Source organism: Coregonus lavaretus, assembly GCF_964263955.1.
Source record: "Coregonus lavaretus genome assembly, chromosome: 7".
NCBI classification, from domain to species: domain Eukaryota; kingdom Metazoa; phylum Chordata; class Actinopteri; order Salmoniformes; family Salmonidae; genus Coregonus; species Coregonus lavaretus.
The window spans coordinates 32,515,466-32,535,862 of NC_139994.1; the positions used below are offsets into that span (position 1 = coordinate 32,515,466).

The window sequence follows — 20,397 nt, forward strand, 5'->3', positions numbered from 1 at the left end:
GATGATGTAGTGGAGACTGACCATGATGTAGGCGTTTCTATTGAGGAACTTGATGAACTTCTCCAAACACCAGAAGCAACACTTCAGACAGCACATGAGGAACCGAGCACAGGGGTTTTGAGCCGCTAGAGAGAAAGAGACAGAGAGAAATAGTAACGGCGTCTTTTTGTAGGCACTAACTCCGCCATGGTTCGTTGGAAAAGCCTATGGGGAAATGAATGCCGTTTTTTGTAGGGTTTTTGGATAAACGCCAAAAAAAAGGTCTGTGGTATACACAGGCTTAGGAGATCTCATAAGTTTTGTTCTATGTGATAATCGGCATCAGCTAACGTCACTTTTTGTGAATTTAGAATAATTTATGTTATGTCTCCCGAGTGGCGCAGTGGTCTAAGGCACTGCATTACAGTGCTAGCTGCATTACAGTGCAGCTGTGCCACTAGAGACCCTGGTTCAAATCCCGGCTCTGTCGTAGCCGGCCGCGACCGGGAGACCCATGGGGCGGCGCACAAGTCGTCCAGGGTAGGGGAGGGAATGGCCGGCAGGGATGTAGCTCAGTTGGTAGAGCATGGCGTTTGCAACGCCAGGGTTGTGGGTTCGATTCCCACAGGGGGCCAGTATAAACAAATAATGTATGCACTCACTAACTGTAAGTCGCTCTGGATAAGAGCGTCTGCTAAATGAATGAAATGTAAATAAAAAAACCCACATAAAGGCTTCTATTATCTCATAGAAAAAAGTATAAGATGTCCTAAGCCTATGTTAACCTCAGTGTTTATTCAAAAACCCTATTCTTTCCCCATTCATGTTTCCCATAAGGATGGCTGAACAAACCAGAGGTAACTCATTTCCGGGTTTTAGGACTACAAGCTGTGTAGCTCCATTATCCTTACATTACTACATGCATTATGCGAGAGCTTGGCACATTTGACTAGTGGGGGGGGTCTACTAAGATGGTCATACCAAGGATCATTTAGCTATTTGATTTGGAATTTTAGGACCCCTTTAGGTATAAATATATGTAATATTTGATGAAACATTGAATTTGCTATTAGATTCATACATGGAAAAACAGTCAATTTTTGTATCAAAAGGAAGTTTGTTTTAAAGTGTCTGTCCTATATCTGAGAGATATAAGAATGATAATTTCAATTATTTTATAAAACAGATATATCTCTAGCTTAAACAGACACATTGATGGGGATTTTTTTAATTATTAGATTTCCGCAGGGGCGCGGACATAGACTCTAAGGGGTTAATCGGATAACAATAGCCTCACCTCTGGTCTTGTGGTCCAGGTACTCCAGGATGATCCGAACTATCTGGATGAGGGTGAGGATCAGAGCACCAAACGCCAGGGAGCCAACGTGGTATCTAAGAGAAGAAACATAGACATAGGGGGAGAGAGGGAGTTAGTTGAATGGATAGCTAACAAAATACAAATTGGATTCTGGCTCAAAATGTAACTGTACAAGTACAGTTGAAGTCGGAAGTTTACATACACCTTAGCCAAATACATTTAAACTCAGTTTTTCACAATTACTGACATTTAATCCTAGTACAAATGCCCTGTCTTAGGTCAGTTAGGATCACCACTTTATTTTAAGAATGTGAAATGTCAGAATAATAGTAGAGAGAATTATTTATTTATTTCATCACATTCCCAGTGGGTCAGAAGTTTACATACAATCAATTAGTATTTGGTAGCATTGCCTTTAAAAATTGTTTAACGTTTCGGGTAGCCTTCCACAAGCTTCCCACAATAAGTTGGGTAAATTTTGGCCCATTCCTCCTGACAGAGCTGGTGTAACTGAGTCAGGTTTGTAGGCCTCCTTGCTCGCACACGCTTTTTCTGTTCTGCCCACACATTTTCTATAGGATTGAGGTCAGGTCTTTGTGATGGCCACTCCAATACCTTGACTTTGTTGTCCTTAAGCCATTTTGCCACAACTTTGGAAGTACTCTTGGGGTCATTGTCCATTTGGAAGACCCATTTGCGACCAAGCTTTAACTTCCTGACTGATGTCTTGAGATGTTGCTTCAATATATCCACATAATTTCCCTTCCTCATGATGCCATCTATTTTGTGAAGTGCACCAGTCCCTCCTGTAGCAAAGCACCCCCATAGCATGATGCTGCCACCCCTGTGCTTCACGGTTAGGATGGTGTTCTTCGGCTTGCAAGCACCCCCTTTTTCCTCCAAATATAACAAAGGTCATTATGGCCAAACAGTTATATTTTTGTTTCATCAGACCAGAGGACATTTCTCCAAAAAGTACGATCTTTGTGCCCATGTGCAGTTGCAAACCGTAGTCTGGCTTTTTTATGGCGGTTTTGGAGCAGTGGCTTCTTCCTTGCTGAGTGGCCTTTCAGGTTATGTCGATATAGGACTCGTTTACTGTGGATATAGATAATTTTGTACCTGTTTCCTCCAGCATATTCACAAGGTCCTTTGCTGTTGTTCTGGGATTGATTTGCACTTTCCGCACCAAAGTACGTTCATCTCTAGGAGACAGAACGCGTCTCCTTCCTGAGCGGTATGACGGCTGCGTGGTCCCATGGTGGTTATACTTGCGTACTATTGTTTGTACAGATGAGCGCGGTACCTTCAGGCGTTTGGAAATTGCTCCCAAGGATGAACCAGACTTGTGGAGGTCTACAATTGTTTTTCTGAGGTCTTGGCTGATTTCTTTTGATTTTCCCATGATGTCAAGCAAAGAGGCACTGAGTTTGAAGGTAGGCCTTGAAATACATCCACAGGTACACCTTCAACTGACTCAAATTATGTCAATTAGCCTATCAGAAGCTTCTAAAGCCATGACATAATTTTCTGGAATTGTCACGGTGCTGTGTATGGGTGTGGTGTGGAATCAGGCGCAGGCAGCAGAGGGTAAGTCCAACAAGACTTTACTGTGCACGAAAAGTAATCCAAAACAGCCCGGAGGCAAAAGACGCACACAGGCGTAAATACTAGCGCACACACAGGTGCGTAAATCTCTCCTCACAACACAAGGAGGAAGCTCAGGAAAATAGCGTACCGACACGGGTAGCGCAACCACGACACGAACAATCACACACAACACAAACCTAACAACAAGGAAACTAAATAGGGTGCTAAATGAGACCTAACACAAAACAGGTGTGACTAACAGACAAAACCAAACAAACACGAAACATCGAGTGGTGGCAGCTAGAACTCCGGAGACGACGACCGGCGAAACCTGCCCGAACAAGGAGGAGGAGCCGCCTCGGCCGAAACCGTGACAGTACCCCCCCCTTGACGCGCGGCTCCAGCCGCACGCCGCCTCCGGCCTCGGGGACGACCAGGGGGACGCGGAGCAGGGCGCGTAGGATGACCACGATGGAATTCGGTCATCAGGGACGGATCCAGAATGTCCCTCCTTGGCACCCAGCACCGCTCCTCCGGACCGTACCCCTCCCACTCCACGAGATATTGGAGACCCCCCATCCGGCGTCTCGAATCCAGGATGGTCCGAACCGTGTACGCCGGAGCCCCCTCGATGTCCAACGGGCGGAGGAGTCTCCTCAATCTCAAATTCCTGGAGTGGACCAGCTACCACCGGCCTGAGGAGAGACACATGGAACGAGGGGTTAATATTCTTGTAATCAATAGGTAGTTCTAACCTGTAACTCACCTCGTTCAATCTCCTCAGGACTTTAAAAGGCCCCACAAACCGCCGACCCAGCTTCCGGCAGGGCAGGCGGAGGGGCAGGTTTCTGGTTGAGAGCCAGACTCGATCTCCAGGTGCGTACACTGGCCCCTCACTGCGGTGTAGGTCGGCGCTCGTCTTCTGTCGACGTATGGCACGCTGCAGATGGACGTGTGCAGCGTCCCACGTCTCCTCCGAGCGCCGCACCCACTCATCCACAGCGGGGGCCTCGATCTGGCTCTCATGCCATGGTGCCAGAACCGGCTGGTACCCTAATACACACTGAAAAGGGGTTAGTTGGGTGGAGGAGTGGCGGAGAGAGTTCTGTGCCATCTCGGCCCAGGGCACATATCTCGCCCACTCCTCCGGCCGGCCCTGACAATATGACCTCAGAAACCTACCCACATCCTGGTTGACTCGTTCAACCTGCCCATTACTCTCCGGGTGGTAACCCGAGGTAAGGCTCACCGAGACCCCCAAACGTTCCATAAATGCTCTCCAGACTCTGGAGGTAAACTGGGGGCCTCGATCGGACACTATATCCTCGGGCACCCCGTAATGCCGGAAGACGTGAGTAAATAGAGCCTCAGCGGTCTGTAGGGCCGTAGGAAGACCCGGCATAGGAAGGAGACGACAGGCCTTCGAGAACCGATCCACAACGACCAGGATGGTGGTATTCCCCTGGGAGGAGGGAAGATCGGTAACAAAATCCACCGAGAGGTGAGACCAGGGTCGTTGTGGAACGGGCAGGGGCTGTAATTTACCCCTGGGCAAGTGTCTGGGCGCCTTACACTGGGCACATACTGAGCAGGAGGAGACATAAACCCTCACATCCCTGGCTAACGTTGGCCACCAGTACTTCGTACTAAGGCAGTGCACCGTCCGGCCAATACCCGGATGTCCAGAGGAGGGGGACGTGTGAGCCCAATAAATCAGCCGATCCCGGACCTCGAGCGGGACGTACACCCGACCCACCGGACACTGTGGAGGACTAGGCTCGGTGCGTAACGCCCGCTCGATCTCCGCATCGACCTCCCACACCACCGGTGCCACCAGACAAGACTCCGGTAGTATGGGAATGGACTCCACGCACCTCTCCTCCGTGTCATACCGACGGGACAGAGCATCTGCCTTCCCGTTCTGGGACCCAGGGATGTAAGTGATCTTGAACACAAACCGGGCGAGAAACATAGTCCATCGAGCCTGGCGAGGATTCAGTCTCCTAGCTGCCCGAATGTACTCCAGGTTACGATGGTCGGTCAGAATGAGGAAAGGGTGCTGAGCCCCCTCAAGCCAATGCCTCCACACCTTTAGGGCCTGTACTACGGCTAACAGCTCCCTGTCCCCTACGTCATAATTCCGCTCCGCCGGACTGAGCTTCTTAGAATAAAAAGCACAGGGGCGGAGCTTAGATGGTGTACCGGATCGTTGAGAAAGAACTGCCCCGATACCGGCCTCAGACGCGTCCACCTCAACTTGGAAGGGTAAAGTGGGATCCGGGTGCGCCAACACCGGGGCCGAGGTAAACAGGTCCTTCAGTCTCCCAAAGGCCCTGTCCGCCTCAGCTGACCACTGCAAGCGCACCGGACCCCCCTTCAGAAGAGACGTTATGGGAGCTGCCACCTGTCCAAAACCCCGGATAAACCTCCGGTAGTAATTCGCAAAACCCAAGAACCGCTGCACCTCTTTAACCGTAGTTGGGGTTTGCCAATTACGCACGGCGGACACTCGGTCCACCTCCATTCTCACCCCTGACGCAGACAACTGGTAACCCAAAAAGGAAACTGACTCCTGGAAGAACAGACATTTCTCAGCTTTGACATACAGGTCATGCTCCAACAGTCTCCTCAATACCCTGCGCACCAGGGCTACATGCTCGGCCCGAGTAGCACTGTACACAAGAATATCATCTATGTACACCACTACTCCCTGCGCCTGCATGTCCCGGAAAAGTTCGTCTACAAACGATTGGAAGACTGATGGAGCATTCATTAACCCATATGGCATGACGAGATACTCGTAATGGCCGGATGTAGTACTAAATGCTGTCTTCCACTCATCGCCCTCCCTAATGCGCACCAAGTTATATGCGCTCCTGAGATCCAATTTTGTGAAGAACCTTGCCCCGTGTAAGGACTCCGTCATGGTCCCAATCAGAGGAAGTAGATAGCTGTACTTCACCGTCACCTGATTGAGACCGCGGTAATCAATACACGGACGCAAACCTCCATCCTTCTTCTTCACAAAAAAGAAGCTCGAGGACGCGGGAGAAGTGGAGGCCCGTATGTATCCCTGTCTCAGAGACTCGGCAATGTAAGTCTCCATTGCCCTTTTCTCCTCCTGTGACAAAGGATACACATGGCTCCGCGGAAGCGCTGCTCCTGTCTGGAGGTCTATCGCACAATCCCCTTGTCTATGAGGTGGCAACTGTGCCGCTCTGGTCTTACTGAACACGAGCGCCAAATCCTCATACTCAGGAGGAATGGGCAGTGCTGGCATCTGGTTCGGACTCTCCACCGAGGTCGCCCCTACGGAAACACCCAGACATAACCCCTCACACTGAGCAGACCACCCTTTAAGAGCTTTCTCTCGCCACGAAATAGTAGGATCATGGGTCATCAACCAGGGAAGCCCCAGTACCACCGGATACGCAGGAGAGTCGATAAGATAGAGTTGAATCGTCTCCTCATGACCCCCCTGCGTCATCATCCGAAGTGGCGCTGTGACCTCCCCAATCAACCCAGATCCTAACGGACGACTATCTAGGGCATGTACAGGAAAGGGTTTGTCGACTGGAAGGAGGGGAATCCCTAACTTAACACAGAATCTCCGGTCTACAAAATTCCCAGCTGCGCCTGAATCGACTAGCGCCTTATGCTGGGACCGAGGTGCAACCTGTGGGAAACAAACAGGTAAGGTAATGTGAACGACAGAAAGCTCTGGGTAAGTAGGGCGCCTACTCACCTGGGTGGACTCCCCACTGTACGACCTGCTCTCTCCCTCACCAGGGGACCCTCCCCAGCACCTAGCCGCGGTGTGCCCTCCGCGCCCACACTTGGTGCAGGAGACTGCCCCCCTCGGGCTCCTACCTCCTCTCCCTCTAGCGCCAGCACCTCCAAGCTCCATCGGACACTGCTCGGAGGCGCTGGAGGGTGGAATGGGGGACCCCCACCTGGGACGTCCGCGGGTCGCCAGCAGGTTGTCCAGTCGGATGGCCATGTCCACCAGCTGGTCAAATGTTAGTGTACTGTCCCTGCAGGCTAACTCCCTGCGGACGTCCTCCCGAAGGCTACATCGGAAGTGGTCTATGAGGGCCCTCTCATTCCACCCCGCATCAGCCGCTAGAGTCCGGAACTCCAGCGCGAACGCCTGAGCGCTCCTCATCCCCTGTCGGAGGTGGAATAGACGTTCCCCCGCCGCTCTCCCCTCTGGTGGATGGTCGAAGACCGCACGGAAGCGACGGGAGAACTCCGCATAGGTGACGGTGGCGGCGTCTATTCCCCTCCACTCGGCGTTGGCCCACTCCAACGCCTTGCCGGTGAGACAGGAGATGAGGGCGGAAACGCTCTCGTATCCCGAGGGCGCCGGGTGTATGGTGGCAATGTAGAGCTCCACTTGTAGGAGGAACCCCTGACACCCGGCAGCGGTGCCGTCGTACGCCCTCGGGAGCGAGAGCCGAATCCCACTGGGTTCCGGTCGATGGACGGGCTGGTTGTCCGGTGGTGAAGGTGATGGTGCGATAGGTGGGGCTATGGGAACCCCGCTGGTCTCCCATCGACGAAGGGTGTCCATGACGCCCTCCAAGGCGTGCCCGATACGGTTGATCCGGTGCTCGTGTCCAAGGAGACGCTCCTCCATGGGGTCGACGGGTGCTCCTGCTGATTCCATCTGGTGGTGTGTGATTCTGTCACGGTGCTGTGTATGGGTGTGGTGTGGAATCAGGCGCAGGCAGCAGAGGGTAAGTCCAACAAGACTTTACTGTGCACGAAAAGTAATCCAAAACAGCCCGGAGGCAAAAGACGCACACAGGCGTAAATACTAGCGCACACACAGGTGCGTAAATCTCTCCTCACAACACAAGGAGGAAGCTCAGGAAAATAGCGTACCGACACGGGTAGCGCAACCACGACACGAACAATCACACACAACACAAACCTAACAACAAGGAAACTAAATAGGGTGCTAAATGAGACCTAACACAAAACAGGTGTGACTAACAGACAAAACCAAACAAACACGAAACATCGAGCGGTGGCAGCTAGAACTCCGGAGACGACGACCGGCGAAACCTGCCCGAACAAGGAGGAGGAGCCGCCTCGGCCGAAACCGTGACAGGAATTTTCCAAGCTGTTTAAAGGCACAGTCAACATTTACATTTACATTTAAGTCATTTAGCAGACGCTCTTATCCAGAGCGACTTACAAATTGGTGCATTCAACTTAGGATAGCCAGTGGGACAACCACCACTGGAGGGGGGGGTGGGGGGGGGGGGGGGGTGTAGAAGGATTACTGTTAGACTATTCCAGGTATTCCTTAAAGAGGTAGGGTTTCAAGTGTCTCCGGAAGGTGGTCAGTGACTCCGCTGTCCTGGCGTCGTGGGGGAGCTTGTACCACCATTGGGGTGCCAGAGCAGCAAATAGCTTTGACTAGGCTGAGCGGTCAACTTAGTGTATGTGAACTTCTGACCCACTGGAATTGTGATACAGTGAAATAATCTGTCTGTAAACAATTGTTTGAAAAATGACTTGTGTCATGCACAAAGTAGATGTCCTAACCGACTTGCCAAAACTATAGTTTGTTAACAAGAAATTTGTGGAGTGGTTGAAAAACGAATTTTAATGACTCCAACCGAAGTGTATGTAAACTTCCGACTTCAACTGTATATGGTCTGTGGACCCTCAGGCAAGGAAAGGCACCACCACAGCCCTACTGCTGATACATGTGTCTACTCCCTTACCGTAGCGTGCGGATGAAGGCCTGGGACAGGGGGAAGGTGGGGATGTCCGAGGGCTTGCTGAAGGCCCAGTAGTAGGAGGCGAAGGCCCCGGCCAGGGTGCACTGGCCGAGGGCGATGACAAAGTTGATGCACCACAGGAAGGCCACCACGTTGTAGATCTGCAGGTTGAACAGGTTTCTCTGCAGCAGGCCCTCGTTGTTGTACTTGATGAAGATGCAGCGCGCCGACGGGCACCATGAGTAGTCTGTAGAGTTGTAGAATGTCTGAGGGAAAGACAGGAGGTGGGAGAGATGAAAGAGGAAGGGATGAGATATGAATGGAGAGACGGAGAGGGGTCAAACAGATATTTTTTAAAATACGTAGACGGCTGAAGCAAGTATACACATTTTGTGTGCGTTTCTGATTTCTGAGTTGGGCTTTTCTGCATCTATCTCTATAGGGTCAAAGTTAGTCAGGGACACTTACCTGTGGGTCACAGGTCACATTGCCGCTGATTTGGCCACAGTTATCCTGAGTAGAGTTGAGAGCCACGACTTTGTACACTGGAATGCCTGAAGTGGCCAGATACCTAAACATCTTCTGTTAAGTGGGTTAACGATACCGTGGAGTTTGTAGACAGTGCTCAGTGGAACACAGATACAAAACAGACCTTATGATTATTTGTCATAAAATTATAATAGGCATTGTAAAATACCCAAAAGTATTTACACGACTGTGAGAGGATACAGAGCAGTGATGCCCCAGTAGGTCACACACACCACCAGGAGAACAAAGGTGACGAGAGGGTAGAACAGCGTAGACATCATGTGACTGACAGCCCTGTGAAACATTACAGTTACAGTACGTGTGCTGAAAAGTTAGGTTGTAACGCAATATTGGTCGAATATTTGTCACAGGGCCAGTACGTGTAATCCTGGCTCATATATCTAACTTGACTCACTTGCTGGACTCCTGAATGAGAGCGATGGCGATGAGGATTCTGGTCCGCAGAAAGATCAAGGTCAGGAGAAGAATGCCCTCTACCACAGACAGGATTATCACTGAGAGAGAGAGAAATAATAAGAGAGAGAGAAGGAGTAAGTAGATAGGTCAACAAAACGGTACAATGTTGTCAACAGAAAGGCATGTCTGTCAGTCTGTGTACAGAGGAAAACAGAGACATAAAAAGAACACGTGTAATATCAGACTCACAGAAGGCCAGCCAGGTCTCCTTGACCTGAAGGTAGACCTTGAAGTCGGTGGTGAAGCCTATGTCAGTGATGGAGACGGTCGACTTGCTGTAGTTGTCGTATTCCCACCAGCAGTGATATATACCTACAGACAGACAGACAGACAGACAGAGAAATAAGATGCTTTAACCACCCTGAAAAGTCCATGTTCTTAAACCACTGTGACCTACATATAGACCTACTAGAGAGAGTACACTACAAACATGTTAGTAGACATATTATTACCACACTGATATTATCAATGACTTACCATAGGCACCTACTGCCAACACTCCAAATATAAGGACCCAGACCATAACAGGGGCGATGAACCGCAACAGAAGGAGGAACAGAAAACTGACCACCATGGCTATGACTAGAGCACTGAGGAAGGAGAGGAGAGATGTACACAGCAGAGTAAGAGAGAGGATTGGAAGAGCGGAGAGAGGGTAAAAAAATAAGAGAAATAAAGAGAAAGGAGATACATTTCAGGTCATTGGTATCATTGGTAAGCATGCCATCTCTAATAAATGTTAGGTTCTTTTGAAGCAGTCTAATATTTAATGAGTTGAATTTGTGTAAAGTGAAAGATTGGCCGAGAAGATGAGCGACAATGCAAACTTTTCCGGTTTCTGCTGTTCTAATACAACAGTACAGCACAATGGAAATGGTAAATTGACAAGTAACTGGCAGTAGGGTGTAGTTTGATGGGAGTTGAAAATGAGCCCAAGAGAGAGACTCACGCGATGATCCACTGCCATGATGATGCAAAGTCCTCAAAGATTCTCACTCCGACCTCCTTGGCATTGAAGCCGTTTACTATGTCACTACAAGACAGGGAAAAGACATGTTAATGCTAGTAATTACTGACAATGTCTCTGACACAAAACAGCATGATGCAGAGTATTACACGATAAATAAAGATAAAAGCAGAGAAGATTTATAAGTACAGGAGGAGATGAGAGGAACAAAGAAATAAGTATGAAGAGGTTTCTTTGTAATAGTACATTCATGCATTGATGGCATTTATAGAGCTCAATACAAAGAGAGGGTAACATTAAAAGCTTTCTTTGACTGCTGGTATTCAGTACCAGTCAGTGTATTGATTACTACAGCACATTGAGGGGTAATTTGGGAGGTTGTACAACTACAGCCCACTGACAGTTCCTTGGGTTGTTTCTGTATCAAATACTAACAAGCACCCACTATTACACCTGCTCATGTGTTTTACAAGTCTAATAGCCTACTTATATTTAGTCTTATTTTTAGTTTATCACATTTTAAAATGACCACTCAGGTCTGGACATCATGGTCAGACTCAGTGTTCATATTATCCTCAGAATCAACCCAAGGGTTTATGTGGGTTGATTCTGTACTAAAAGCTAGTACTAAAAGCAATGTTCTAGCTATGTGCAAGGGTACTACTGGAGCTAAATGACTAGGAGGGTATGGCTAAGGGCTACCACTATCATAAAGCAAGACACCGACTCACAAACATGCTAACACAGGTCTACGTCTACACACAGGAACTAGTCTACTATATTGATGTGAGATCAATATAACTCACTCAATCAGGGACCTTTCACTGGCAGTGAGAGAGAGATAATGGGTTATTAATGGGTATTTACAGTGTGTGTGTGTGTGTGTGTGTGTGTTTGTAACACCCCCTACCCTGTGGCGTTCCTGATGCCATTGACTGTATCATTGATGCTTGATGGCAAGCCTGGCGTATTGGCAAAGTCATTAGGAATATTTTTCAGTGCGCCAACATCAGGTATGCATCTTCCCAGCACTAGACAGAGGAAAACATTTGAAATGTTTACATTTAACGACTTAAAAGCATCTAGATCTGTAATGATGAAAGTAAATATTAAAAAAGAAAGGCACACTCACCAGAGATTGTAGGAGTGTAGAAGAACGGGCACAGCTCTTGATCCACAATTTCTTTTACTTTCTGAGAGGCAAAGAAAAAAAAGGATAACCTAGCATCTTTAGCTACACTGAGTAAAAAACAACTAGGAAAACCCTCCTGTTAAATCTATTTCCAGAAGATAGTCCAAAGGCTTTGAGGAAGTCAGTGAAAAACAATGATCAATGAAAGCCTATCTAAAGATGTGAATTTACAAACCTCCGTAAGAATAGGATGGGACTTACCAGTGTAGTTGTTGCTAGGTCAAAGGATGGCACGCAGAGTGATTGGTTGAAGTATTCTTGTGGCTTCGCATCCGTTGAGTAGGCAACAGGATTCAGAGCCCAGAACACATCTGGGCACTTTTCCACACACACCTGCAGGGTGAGGAAAGAAGATTTCTTCACTTTGTGACGTAAACGTGATGCCTGTCCCAGATATGCAGATACACATGACATTTTGGGACGTAGAGACCAGGAAAGAAAGACCTCACACAAATGAAAATGAAATAGAAGACCACTTGTATGATGTGCCCAGCTGCTTGGTGAAGACATTACATATACATACCATTTGACCCAGGTACTTACTAGTGTATAAACACACAATGGGAAATTGGAGATGTGCACAGAGTTCCTTATTACACCTGACATCAGCCTTTAGAGAAACTAGGATATTATAGTGTGATGTTACTGTACCTGTGTGGTGGGGCACTGTAACCCATTAAGGACGGCGGCCATGATGTTGAGTGATGTGGCACATTTCAGTATGTCAAAGTAGAACACACTGGGTTTAGCTCTGCGAAAGGAAAAGTTACCAGTGAGGAAGGAGTCTGTGAGTACAATGCAAACTATGCATTCTGAATGAAATATATAATATGACAGTTCAGTATGTAGTGAGGCATGCCAAAATTGAATTATTAACCCAGATTAAATGTCTGACTTGATTGGCCAAATATTCTGCTTTTATCTGTTGCATTTATGGCAAAAATGCATGATTAGTAAATTCACATTACATAACCTCAAGTGTTTTGAACTTCTGAATAAAATAATACTTGATGGTTCATAAAGGATTTCAAGTTCAAACACATCAAACACCAGAGAGGTCCTTACTCATTGAGACCGATGCCACAGAACATTCCGGTAGAGTTCCGTGGGTAGAGGACGTGCCGGGGATCACCATAAAGCCAGGCTGGTAGAAATATAAAAACAAAAAACACATCAACATCTAATAGAGAGGTGGGGACACCAATACATTTACCACAGTCAAAGAACACATGAGCCAATTACTCATAAATGTGTCATAAAGGCAACCAAATGAACATTCAAACCTCATTTACATCAACTACTTGGCTTTGGTCGTTTTATATACTAAACCCCCACCCACCTCTTTTCAATAAAAGGCCAACTGTATATCCGGTCAATGCACAATATCCTATCACATTAATCACATACTAAGCTATTTATATTGGCCATATATTCATATGACCTCCTTTCCTATCAGGCCTCTCTATTGATTCTAGATAAGGCAGAGTGTGTGGCTACTGGAATGTGTTTGATGACAGGTCATGGATGTCGTGGGTGAGGGTGAGCTCTGCTTTGGAACGGGTCTTTGGAACCACTATGGGTGGGAGTCAGGGGAGAGGGAGGCCTTTCGACCGAAAGACAGAAAAAGGAGGAGAATATCAAGGCCATAGAGATACCTTATAATACTAGATAAGGGTGAGGGTATAGACTTTGAAGAGGGGAAAAGTCAGGAAATCATAGAATCAATGACAAGCTTATGTTTTCAGTGCACTCTCAATAATGGAGTTGATGTTCTCACTTGTGATTGGCGTTTTGACGAGCTGTTGGAATTGAGTAAGGGACCAAGGTGGTGGTCCGCTGTAGCTCAGCTGGTAGAGCACGGCGCTTGTAACGCCAAGGTAGTGGGTTCGATCCCCGGGAGGTAGTGGGTTCGATCCCCGGGACCACCCATACACAAAAATGTATGCACGCATGACTGTAAGTCGCTTTGGATAAAAGCGTCTGCTAAATGGCATATTATTATTATTTATTATTATGTCACTGTTGTTTTGTTTAGCGAGTATGGCCGGACTGTGCGTTCAGCCTGCTAATACTACATTTACATAGGGCATTATGGAGAGAGTTTCAAAAGGGACATAAGAGTGATAAAGAGAGGTTGACAGCCAGAGAGAGATAACGCCAGGAATCAGATGTCATGTAATGGCGAGAGAGAGAGAGAGAAAGAAAGAAAGAAAGAAAATAATTATCATACAGAATAAGTATGTGTGTATGAGTGTGTGTGAGAGAAAGAGAGAGAGGGTCTGAGAGAGGTGGGAGGTGCATAGAGGGCCCATCTTACCCAAAATCCCCACCACCATGTAGCCAAGGATCACGACCATGAAGAGAACACAGCAGATGATATCAGTGCAGCCTCTGAGGGAGAATGGAGAGACAATAATACACAAAGTGATTTTGAGCATTACTGTGGCATAGATGCCCCAAGGCAGAAATATGTGACAGAAAGTATGCCTACCAAAGGCACTTTAGACATACAATGGACAATTTTCATACAGAGATAGATTGGTAGTTAGGGCTAGGCTCTGTAGTCTTTGTAGAGAGCAAGAGACAAAATGAGTGAGAGATACTTAGTGGAAGAGGCTACCTTTTCCGAATGGGTCCATTGAAGGTGGGGTCATACTGAGCAGGTTGCCCTGAAAAGAAAAACGCAGAGAGATAATGGGTCAATAACAGAATTTAACTGTCTTTTCTGAAGGTATTTTCTTCAAAATAAATGTCAAGCTATTTATGCACATTCAGTGACTGCACATGAACACACAAAAACCTTTATCAAAATGCTGATAGGAGTCAGATTAGATAGAACACATAGGGAAAACATCTCTCGGTAATGGCATTTTGCATTGATATTCAAAAGAGCTCCACTGTGTGTGAGATTCTACGGAGAGAATTGCATGCCTGTGAGTTTGAGGGTTTATTGTTGCTAAGCAACGAGAGTGGCCTTTGTTAGTATGCACCTCATTGCGTTAATGAGTGACAGCTTGAGGAGGAGGAAATGGAGCAAAAAGAATAAGACCTTGACACTCCTTTATATAAATTAGCAAGTGGTACAATCTGTACAGTACACTGGAGAGTTGTGGTGGTGACGACGGGGTTATGATGATGACTGGGTTACGGGAATTACATTGCTTAGAGTCACTTCCTGGAACACTAGAGCAACTCTTAACAGTTGGCCAATGAAGACAAACAGAGAGCAAGAGATGGTGAAAGAGATCTATTAAGATATATTTTTCATCATCTCTCCCTTCTTATCTCTACATTGCATAAGTCAATGTATTTATGACAGATTTGATGGTTTATGCACCCTTAAAAGAAAAGGTAGCCTAAAACGAAAGAGAAGGGGCAGTATGTGATGGGGGAGATTTTAATTGAATTTGAATTCAAAGATGGAGGAAGCATGCTCAAAGCAGAGCAGTGAATTTTTAAAAGGGATGCTTAGATGCATAAATAAAATATTCCATCCGACATTTTCCACTGAAAACCTGCGTGTCATAGTCACTCACAACTAGGGCCGGGATGATACCAGCATCACGTTACTCGTTAGTATCATGGCAAGGAACCAAAACACAAAGCGGATTTAACTTATTTAGGAAAACAGCCCTAATGTTGGAAACAAAGATCACATTTATTTTATTTTCCAAGCTATAGCACACAATATATTACATACAGCAGGTTAATGGACCACAGAGTTTGGTTTGCTTCGTGTTTTCATTTTTGCCATGGAAAAGATATTGCGATACTGTTACGTCACAGCCCTACTCACTCTCATTCCCCTTATCACAATAAGCAATTACCTTAGTTTGGTCTATATCCTGCTTGGCAAGCCAAACATTTCTAAGAGAGGTTGGTATTGGTTCCTTATCTCCTCACAATAAACCAATCGAAATCCCAGAATAAAATGCCTTTATAAAATGACAAATTAAAGATACAGCACCTGTTGAACATTGCACTTCTGTCCGAGGAATTTGCAGTTGAGCATGAGATTTACTTTGTTCATTTTCAAGTCTAGCCATTACACCAATCACTGATTGTAAGCACGCAAAGCCCTCATGTCTACAATGAAGTCAGCAACTATGGCTTTGAGTTAGTGAATTTACATTTACAATGTAGGCCTGTTCATTAGGTCCATGGCCTACAATGTCTCACTCAGAGTTATACTTTAAGAAGCTCTAAATAGCTTTGTAGTGAGTACACAATAAATGTATAGGATGTTGACAATCATACTGTTTGTTTTGCGACTACTAACTACAAAGCCTACTGTATGAAAGATTTAAAATGAGGCACGCTGTTGGCTTCCAACTGACAGAATACACATAACCTTAGTGAAAGTCAGGGAGAAGGAATGTGGATATCCTGAACAAAGAAACCTGTTCCTCTGCTTTCATTGCCGGCTGTAAATGAATATCAGATTACAGCAGAATACAAAGCTGTCTTTTTGGGGCAAATCCCTACCTGGAAACTGACTGGCAGTGACCCTTTCCTGATGTAGTGTTTATTCTCCCTGGTTTTTACCACTGTCTGCTCCACTAAATAATATGGCATAAAGCATTTTGGATTCTACAAAACTTGGACCACAGACGTCAGGACATTTTTACTACAGTATTTTGCCCCAAACAATGAATATCTCTGTATGTGAGTTCAAGTCATTTGGCTTGACCTTGGATAGAGTGGTGACGTAAAAGGATCAACCATTTTTTGTTCAATTAGAGGTATACACGTGGAGGTATTGCTGTATGGGTTATGATGTGGTGCTGTGATTACTTTTTGGGAGGGTATGTTAATTATTGTGCACACAGTGAGGTAGGCTCTATGACTGTATATATGAATGGACAAAGCCATCGATCACGTGACACCCTTAATTCGTATGTGAAGACGCAATAGTGCATTGAAGCCAAATGGAGTCGGTTAAGATGGTGTCTCTTGGGAGACATAACCTGCACAGTTTGAGCTACTCCAGGAAGTGGCATTGCAGGCTAATTCAGTGCTGCCCCCTCTCATCGAGTAACTCAAGTTGAAGGCCGACAGGGGTACTGCCGGCTGCCATTAGCAACTGCACTGCATTCAGAAAGTATTCAGACTCTTCCTTTTCCCCACATTTTGTTACGTTAAAATGGGTTAAAGACATTTTTTTCCTCATCAATCAACACACAATACCCCATAATGACAAAGTCAAAACATGGTTTTTAATTTTGTTTAGCAAATTTATAAACCCTTTGCTATGAGACTCAAAATTGAGCTCAGGTGCATCCTGTTTGCATTGATCATCCTTGAGATGTTTCTACAACTTGATTGGAGTCCACCTGTGGTAAATTCAATTGATTGGACATGGTTTCAAATCAAATCAAATTTGATTGGTCACATACACATGTTTAGCAGATGTTATTGCGGGTGTAGCGAAATGCTTGCATTTCTATCTCCAACAGTGCAGTAATATCTAACAATTCAACAATACACACAATCTAAAAGTTAAAGAAATATATAAATATTAGGATGAGCAATGTCGGAGTGGCATAGACTAAAATACAGTAGAATAGAATACAGTATATACATATGAGATGAGTAAAGCAAGAATATGTAAACATTATTCAAGTGACTAGTGTTCCATTATTAAAGTGGCCAGTGATTTCAGCCTCTAAGGTGCAGGGTTACATAACCGGGTGGAAGCTGCCTAGTGATGGCTATTCAACATTCTGATGGCCTTGTGATAGAAGCTGTTTTTCAGTCTCTCGGTCCCGGCTTTGATGCACCTGTACTGACCTCGCCTTCTGGGTGATAGTGGGGTGAACAGGCAGTGGCTCGGGTGGTTGTTGTCCTTGATGATCTTTTTGACCTTCCTGTGACAGGTAGCTTGCCCCCGTGATGCGTTTATGCAGACCGCACCACCCTCTGGAGATCCCTGCGGTTGCGGGCGGTGCAGTTGCCATACCAGGCGGTGATACAGCCCGACAGAATGCTCTCAATTGTGCATCTGTAAAAGTTTGTGAGTGTTTTAGGTGCCAAGCCAAATTTCTTCAGCCTCCTGAGGTTGAAGAGGTGCTGTTGCACCTTCTTCACCACACTGTCTGTGTGGGTGGACCATTTCAGATCGTCAGTGATGTGTACGCCGAGGAACTTGAAGCTTTCCACCTTCTCCACTGCGGACACGTCGATGTTGATAGGGGCGTGCTCCCTCTGCTGTTTCCTGAAATCCACGATCAGCTCCTTTGTTTTGTTGACGTTGAGTGAGAGATTATTTTTCTGGCACCACACTCCCAGGGCGCTCACCTCCTCCCTGTAGGCTGTCTCGTCATTGTTGGTAATCAGGCCTACTACTGTTGTGTCGTCTGTAAACTGGAGGCGTGCATGGCCATGCAGTCATGGGTGAACAGGGAGTACAGGAGGGGGCTGAGCACGCACCCTTGTGGGGCCCCTGTGTTGAGGATCAGTGAAGTGGAGGTGTTGATGCCTACCTTCACCACCTGGGGGCTGCCCGTCAGGAAGTCCAGGACCCAGTTGCACAGGGCGGGGTTCAGACCCAGGGCCCCGACCTTAATGATAAGCTTGGAGGATACTATGGTGTTGAATGCTGAGCTATAGTCAATGAACAGCATTCTTACATAGGTATTCCTCTTGTCCAAATGGGATAGGGCAGTGTGCAGTGCGATGGCGATTGCATCGTCTGTGGATCTATTGGGGCGGTAAACAAATGTAAGTGGGTCTAGGGTGTCAGGTAAGGTAGAGGTGATATGATCCTTAACTAGCCTATCAAAGCACTTCATGATGACAGAAGTGAGTGCTACGGGGCGGGGCGATAGTCATTTAGTTCAGTTACCTTTGCTTTCTTGGGTACAGTGGGGACAGCAGACAGTTTCTTGAAGCAAGTGGGGACAGCAGACTGGGATAGGGAGAGATTGAATATGTCCATAAACACTCCATTTGGAAAGGCATACACCTGTCTATATAAAAGGTCCCACAGTTGACAGTGCATGTCAGAGCAAAAACCAAGCCATGAGGTCAAAGGAATTGTCCGTAGAGCTCCGAGACAGGATTGTGTCGAGGCACAGATCTCGGGAAGGGTACCAAAAAATGTCTGCAGCATTGATGGTCCCCAAGAACAGTGGCCTCCATCATTCTTAAATGGAAGACGTTTGGAACCACCAATACTCTTCCTAGAGCTGACCACCCAGCCAAACTGAGCAATCGGAGGAGAAGGGCCTTGGTAAGGGAGGTGACCAAGAACCCAATGGTCACTCTGACAGAGCGCCAGAGTTCCTCTGTGGAGATGGGAGAACCTTCCAGAAGGGCAACCATCTCTGCAGCAATCCAGCAATCAGACCTTTATGGTAGAGTGGCCAGACGGATGCCACTCCTCAATAAAATACACATGACAGCCCGCTTGGAGTTTGCCAAAAGGCACCTAATGGACTCTAACCATGAGAAACAAGATTGAACAATTTGGCTTGAATGCCAAGCTTCACGTCTGGAGGAAACCTGGCACCATCCCTACGGTGAAGCATGGTGGTGGCAGCATCATGCTGTGGGATGTTTTTCAGTGGCAGGGACTGGGAGACTAGTCAGGATCGAGGGAAAGATGAACGGAGCAAAGTACAGAAAGATCCTTGATGAAAACCTGCTCAGGACCTTAGACTGGGGCGAAGGTTCACCTTCCAACAGGACAACGACCCTAAGCACACAGCCAAGACAATGCAGGATTGGTTTCGGGACAAGTCCTTGAATGTCCTTGAGTGGCCCAGCCAGAGCCCGGACTTGAACCCGATCTAACATCTCTGGAGAGACCTGAAAATAGCTGTGCAGCGACTCACCCCATCCAACCTGACAGCGCTTGAGAGGATCTGCAGAGAAGAATGGGAGAAACTTCCCAAATACAGGTGTGCCAAGCTTGTAGCGTCATACCCAAGAAGACTCAAGGCTGTAATTGCTGCCAAAGGTGCTTCAACAAAGTACTGAGTAAAGGGTCTGAATACTTATGTAAATGTCATATTCCATTATTTTTGTCAGTTTTTGCTTAGTCATTATGGGGTATTGTGTGTACATTGGTGAGGGGGGGGGGGGAAACCATTTAATCAATTTCAAAGATTTTACTGAGTTACAGTTCATATAAGGAAATCAGTCAATTGAAATAAATTAATTAGGCCCTAATCTATGGATTTCACATGACTGGGCAGGGGAGCAGGCATGGTTGGGCCTGGGAGGGCATAAGCCCACCCACTGGGGAGCCAGACCCAGCCAATCAGAATGAGTTTTTCCCCACAAAAGGGCTTTATTACAGACAGAAATAGGTTCAAGGACCTACATCTGGTGTATTAGAAGCAATTATTGGTACCATGATTTTCCTCAACAACTAAAAATTATTTACACAAAGATCGACCACGAAGATTGCAATTTTCCATTCACTATAATGGGGATATCCTGTTTTCCGCTAACAATGCCTGCAGTACAACTTCCGTGGCTTCAATGAGAGGGGCCAGTCGTCCTCCCCTGTCAAGGCCAGCATAAGTCAACTAATTAAGTGATAAACTTTTGACTGTGCGACTATGGGTACACACACCCCACCCTCTTCTTACGCAGAAAGGGAGTG

At 46.7% G+C, this 20,397-nt stretch overlaps 1 protein-coding gene across 1 annotated transcript in view; it reads right to left on the reverse strand.

Moving 5' to 3' along the window:
- LOC311132674 (choline transporter-like protein 4) overlaps positions 1-20,397 on the reverse strand; it is a 28,407-nt gene that overhangs the window by 4,090 nt on the left and 3,920 nt on the right. Inside the window, exons 2-17 of the mRNA XM_084165941.1 lie at positions 14,407-14,455; positions 14,104-14,177; positions 12,852-12,930; positions 12,438-12,537; positions 11,988-12,119; positions 11,727-11,787; positions 11,505-11,625; positions 10,577-10,660; positions 10,105-10,217; positions 9,817-9,939; positions 9,566-9,665; positions 9,352-9,444; positions 9,091-9,193; positions 8,626-8,888; positions 1,277-1,371; positions 22-125 (exon numbers count right to left, since the gene is read on the reverse strand). Coding sequence (XP_084022067.1) covers positions 22-125; positions 1,277-1,371; positions 8,626-8,888; positions 9,091-9,193; positions 9,352-9,444; positions 9,566-9,665; positions 9,817-9,939; positions 10,105-10,217; positions 10,577-10,660; positions 11,505-11,625; positions 11,727-11,787; positions 11,988-12,119; positions 12,438-12,537; positions 12,852-12,930; positions 14,104-14,177; positions 14,407-14,455 — 1,694 coding nt within the window. The remainder of the gene's footprint in view (positions 1-21; positions 126-1,276; positions 1,372-8,625; positions 8,889-9,090; positions 9,194-9,351; positions 9,445-9,565; positions 9,666-9,816; positions 9,940-10,104; positions 10,218-10,576; positions 10,661-11,504; positions 11,626-11,726; positions 11,788-11,987; positions 12,120-12,437; positions 12,538-12,851; positions 12,931-14,103; positions 14,178-14,406; positions 14,456-20,397) is intronic.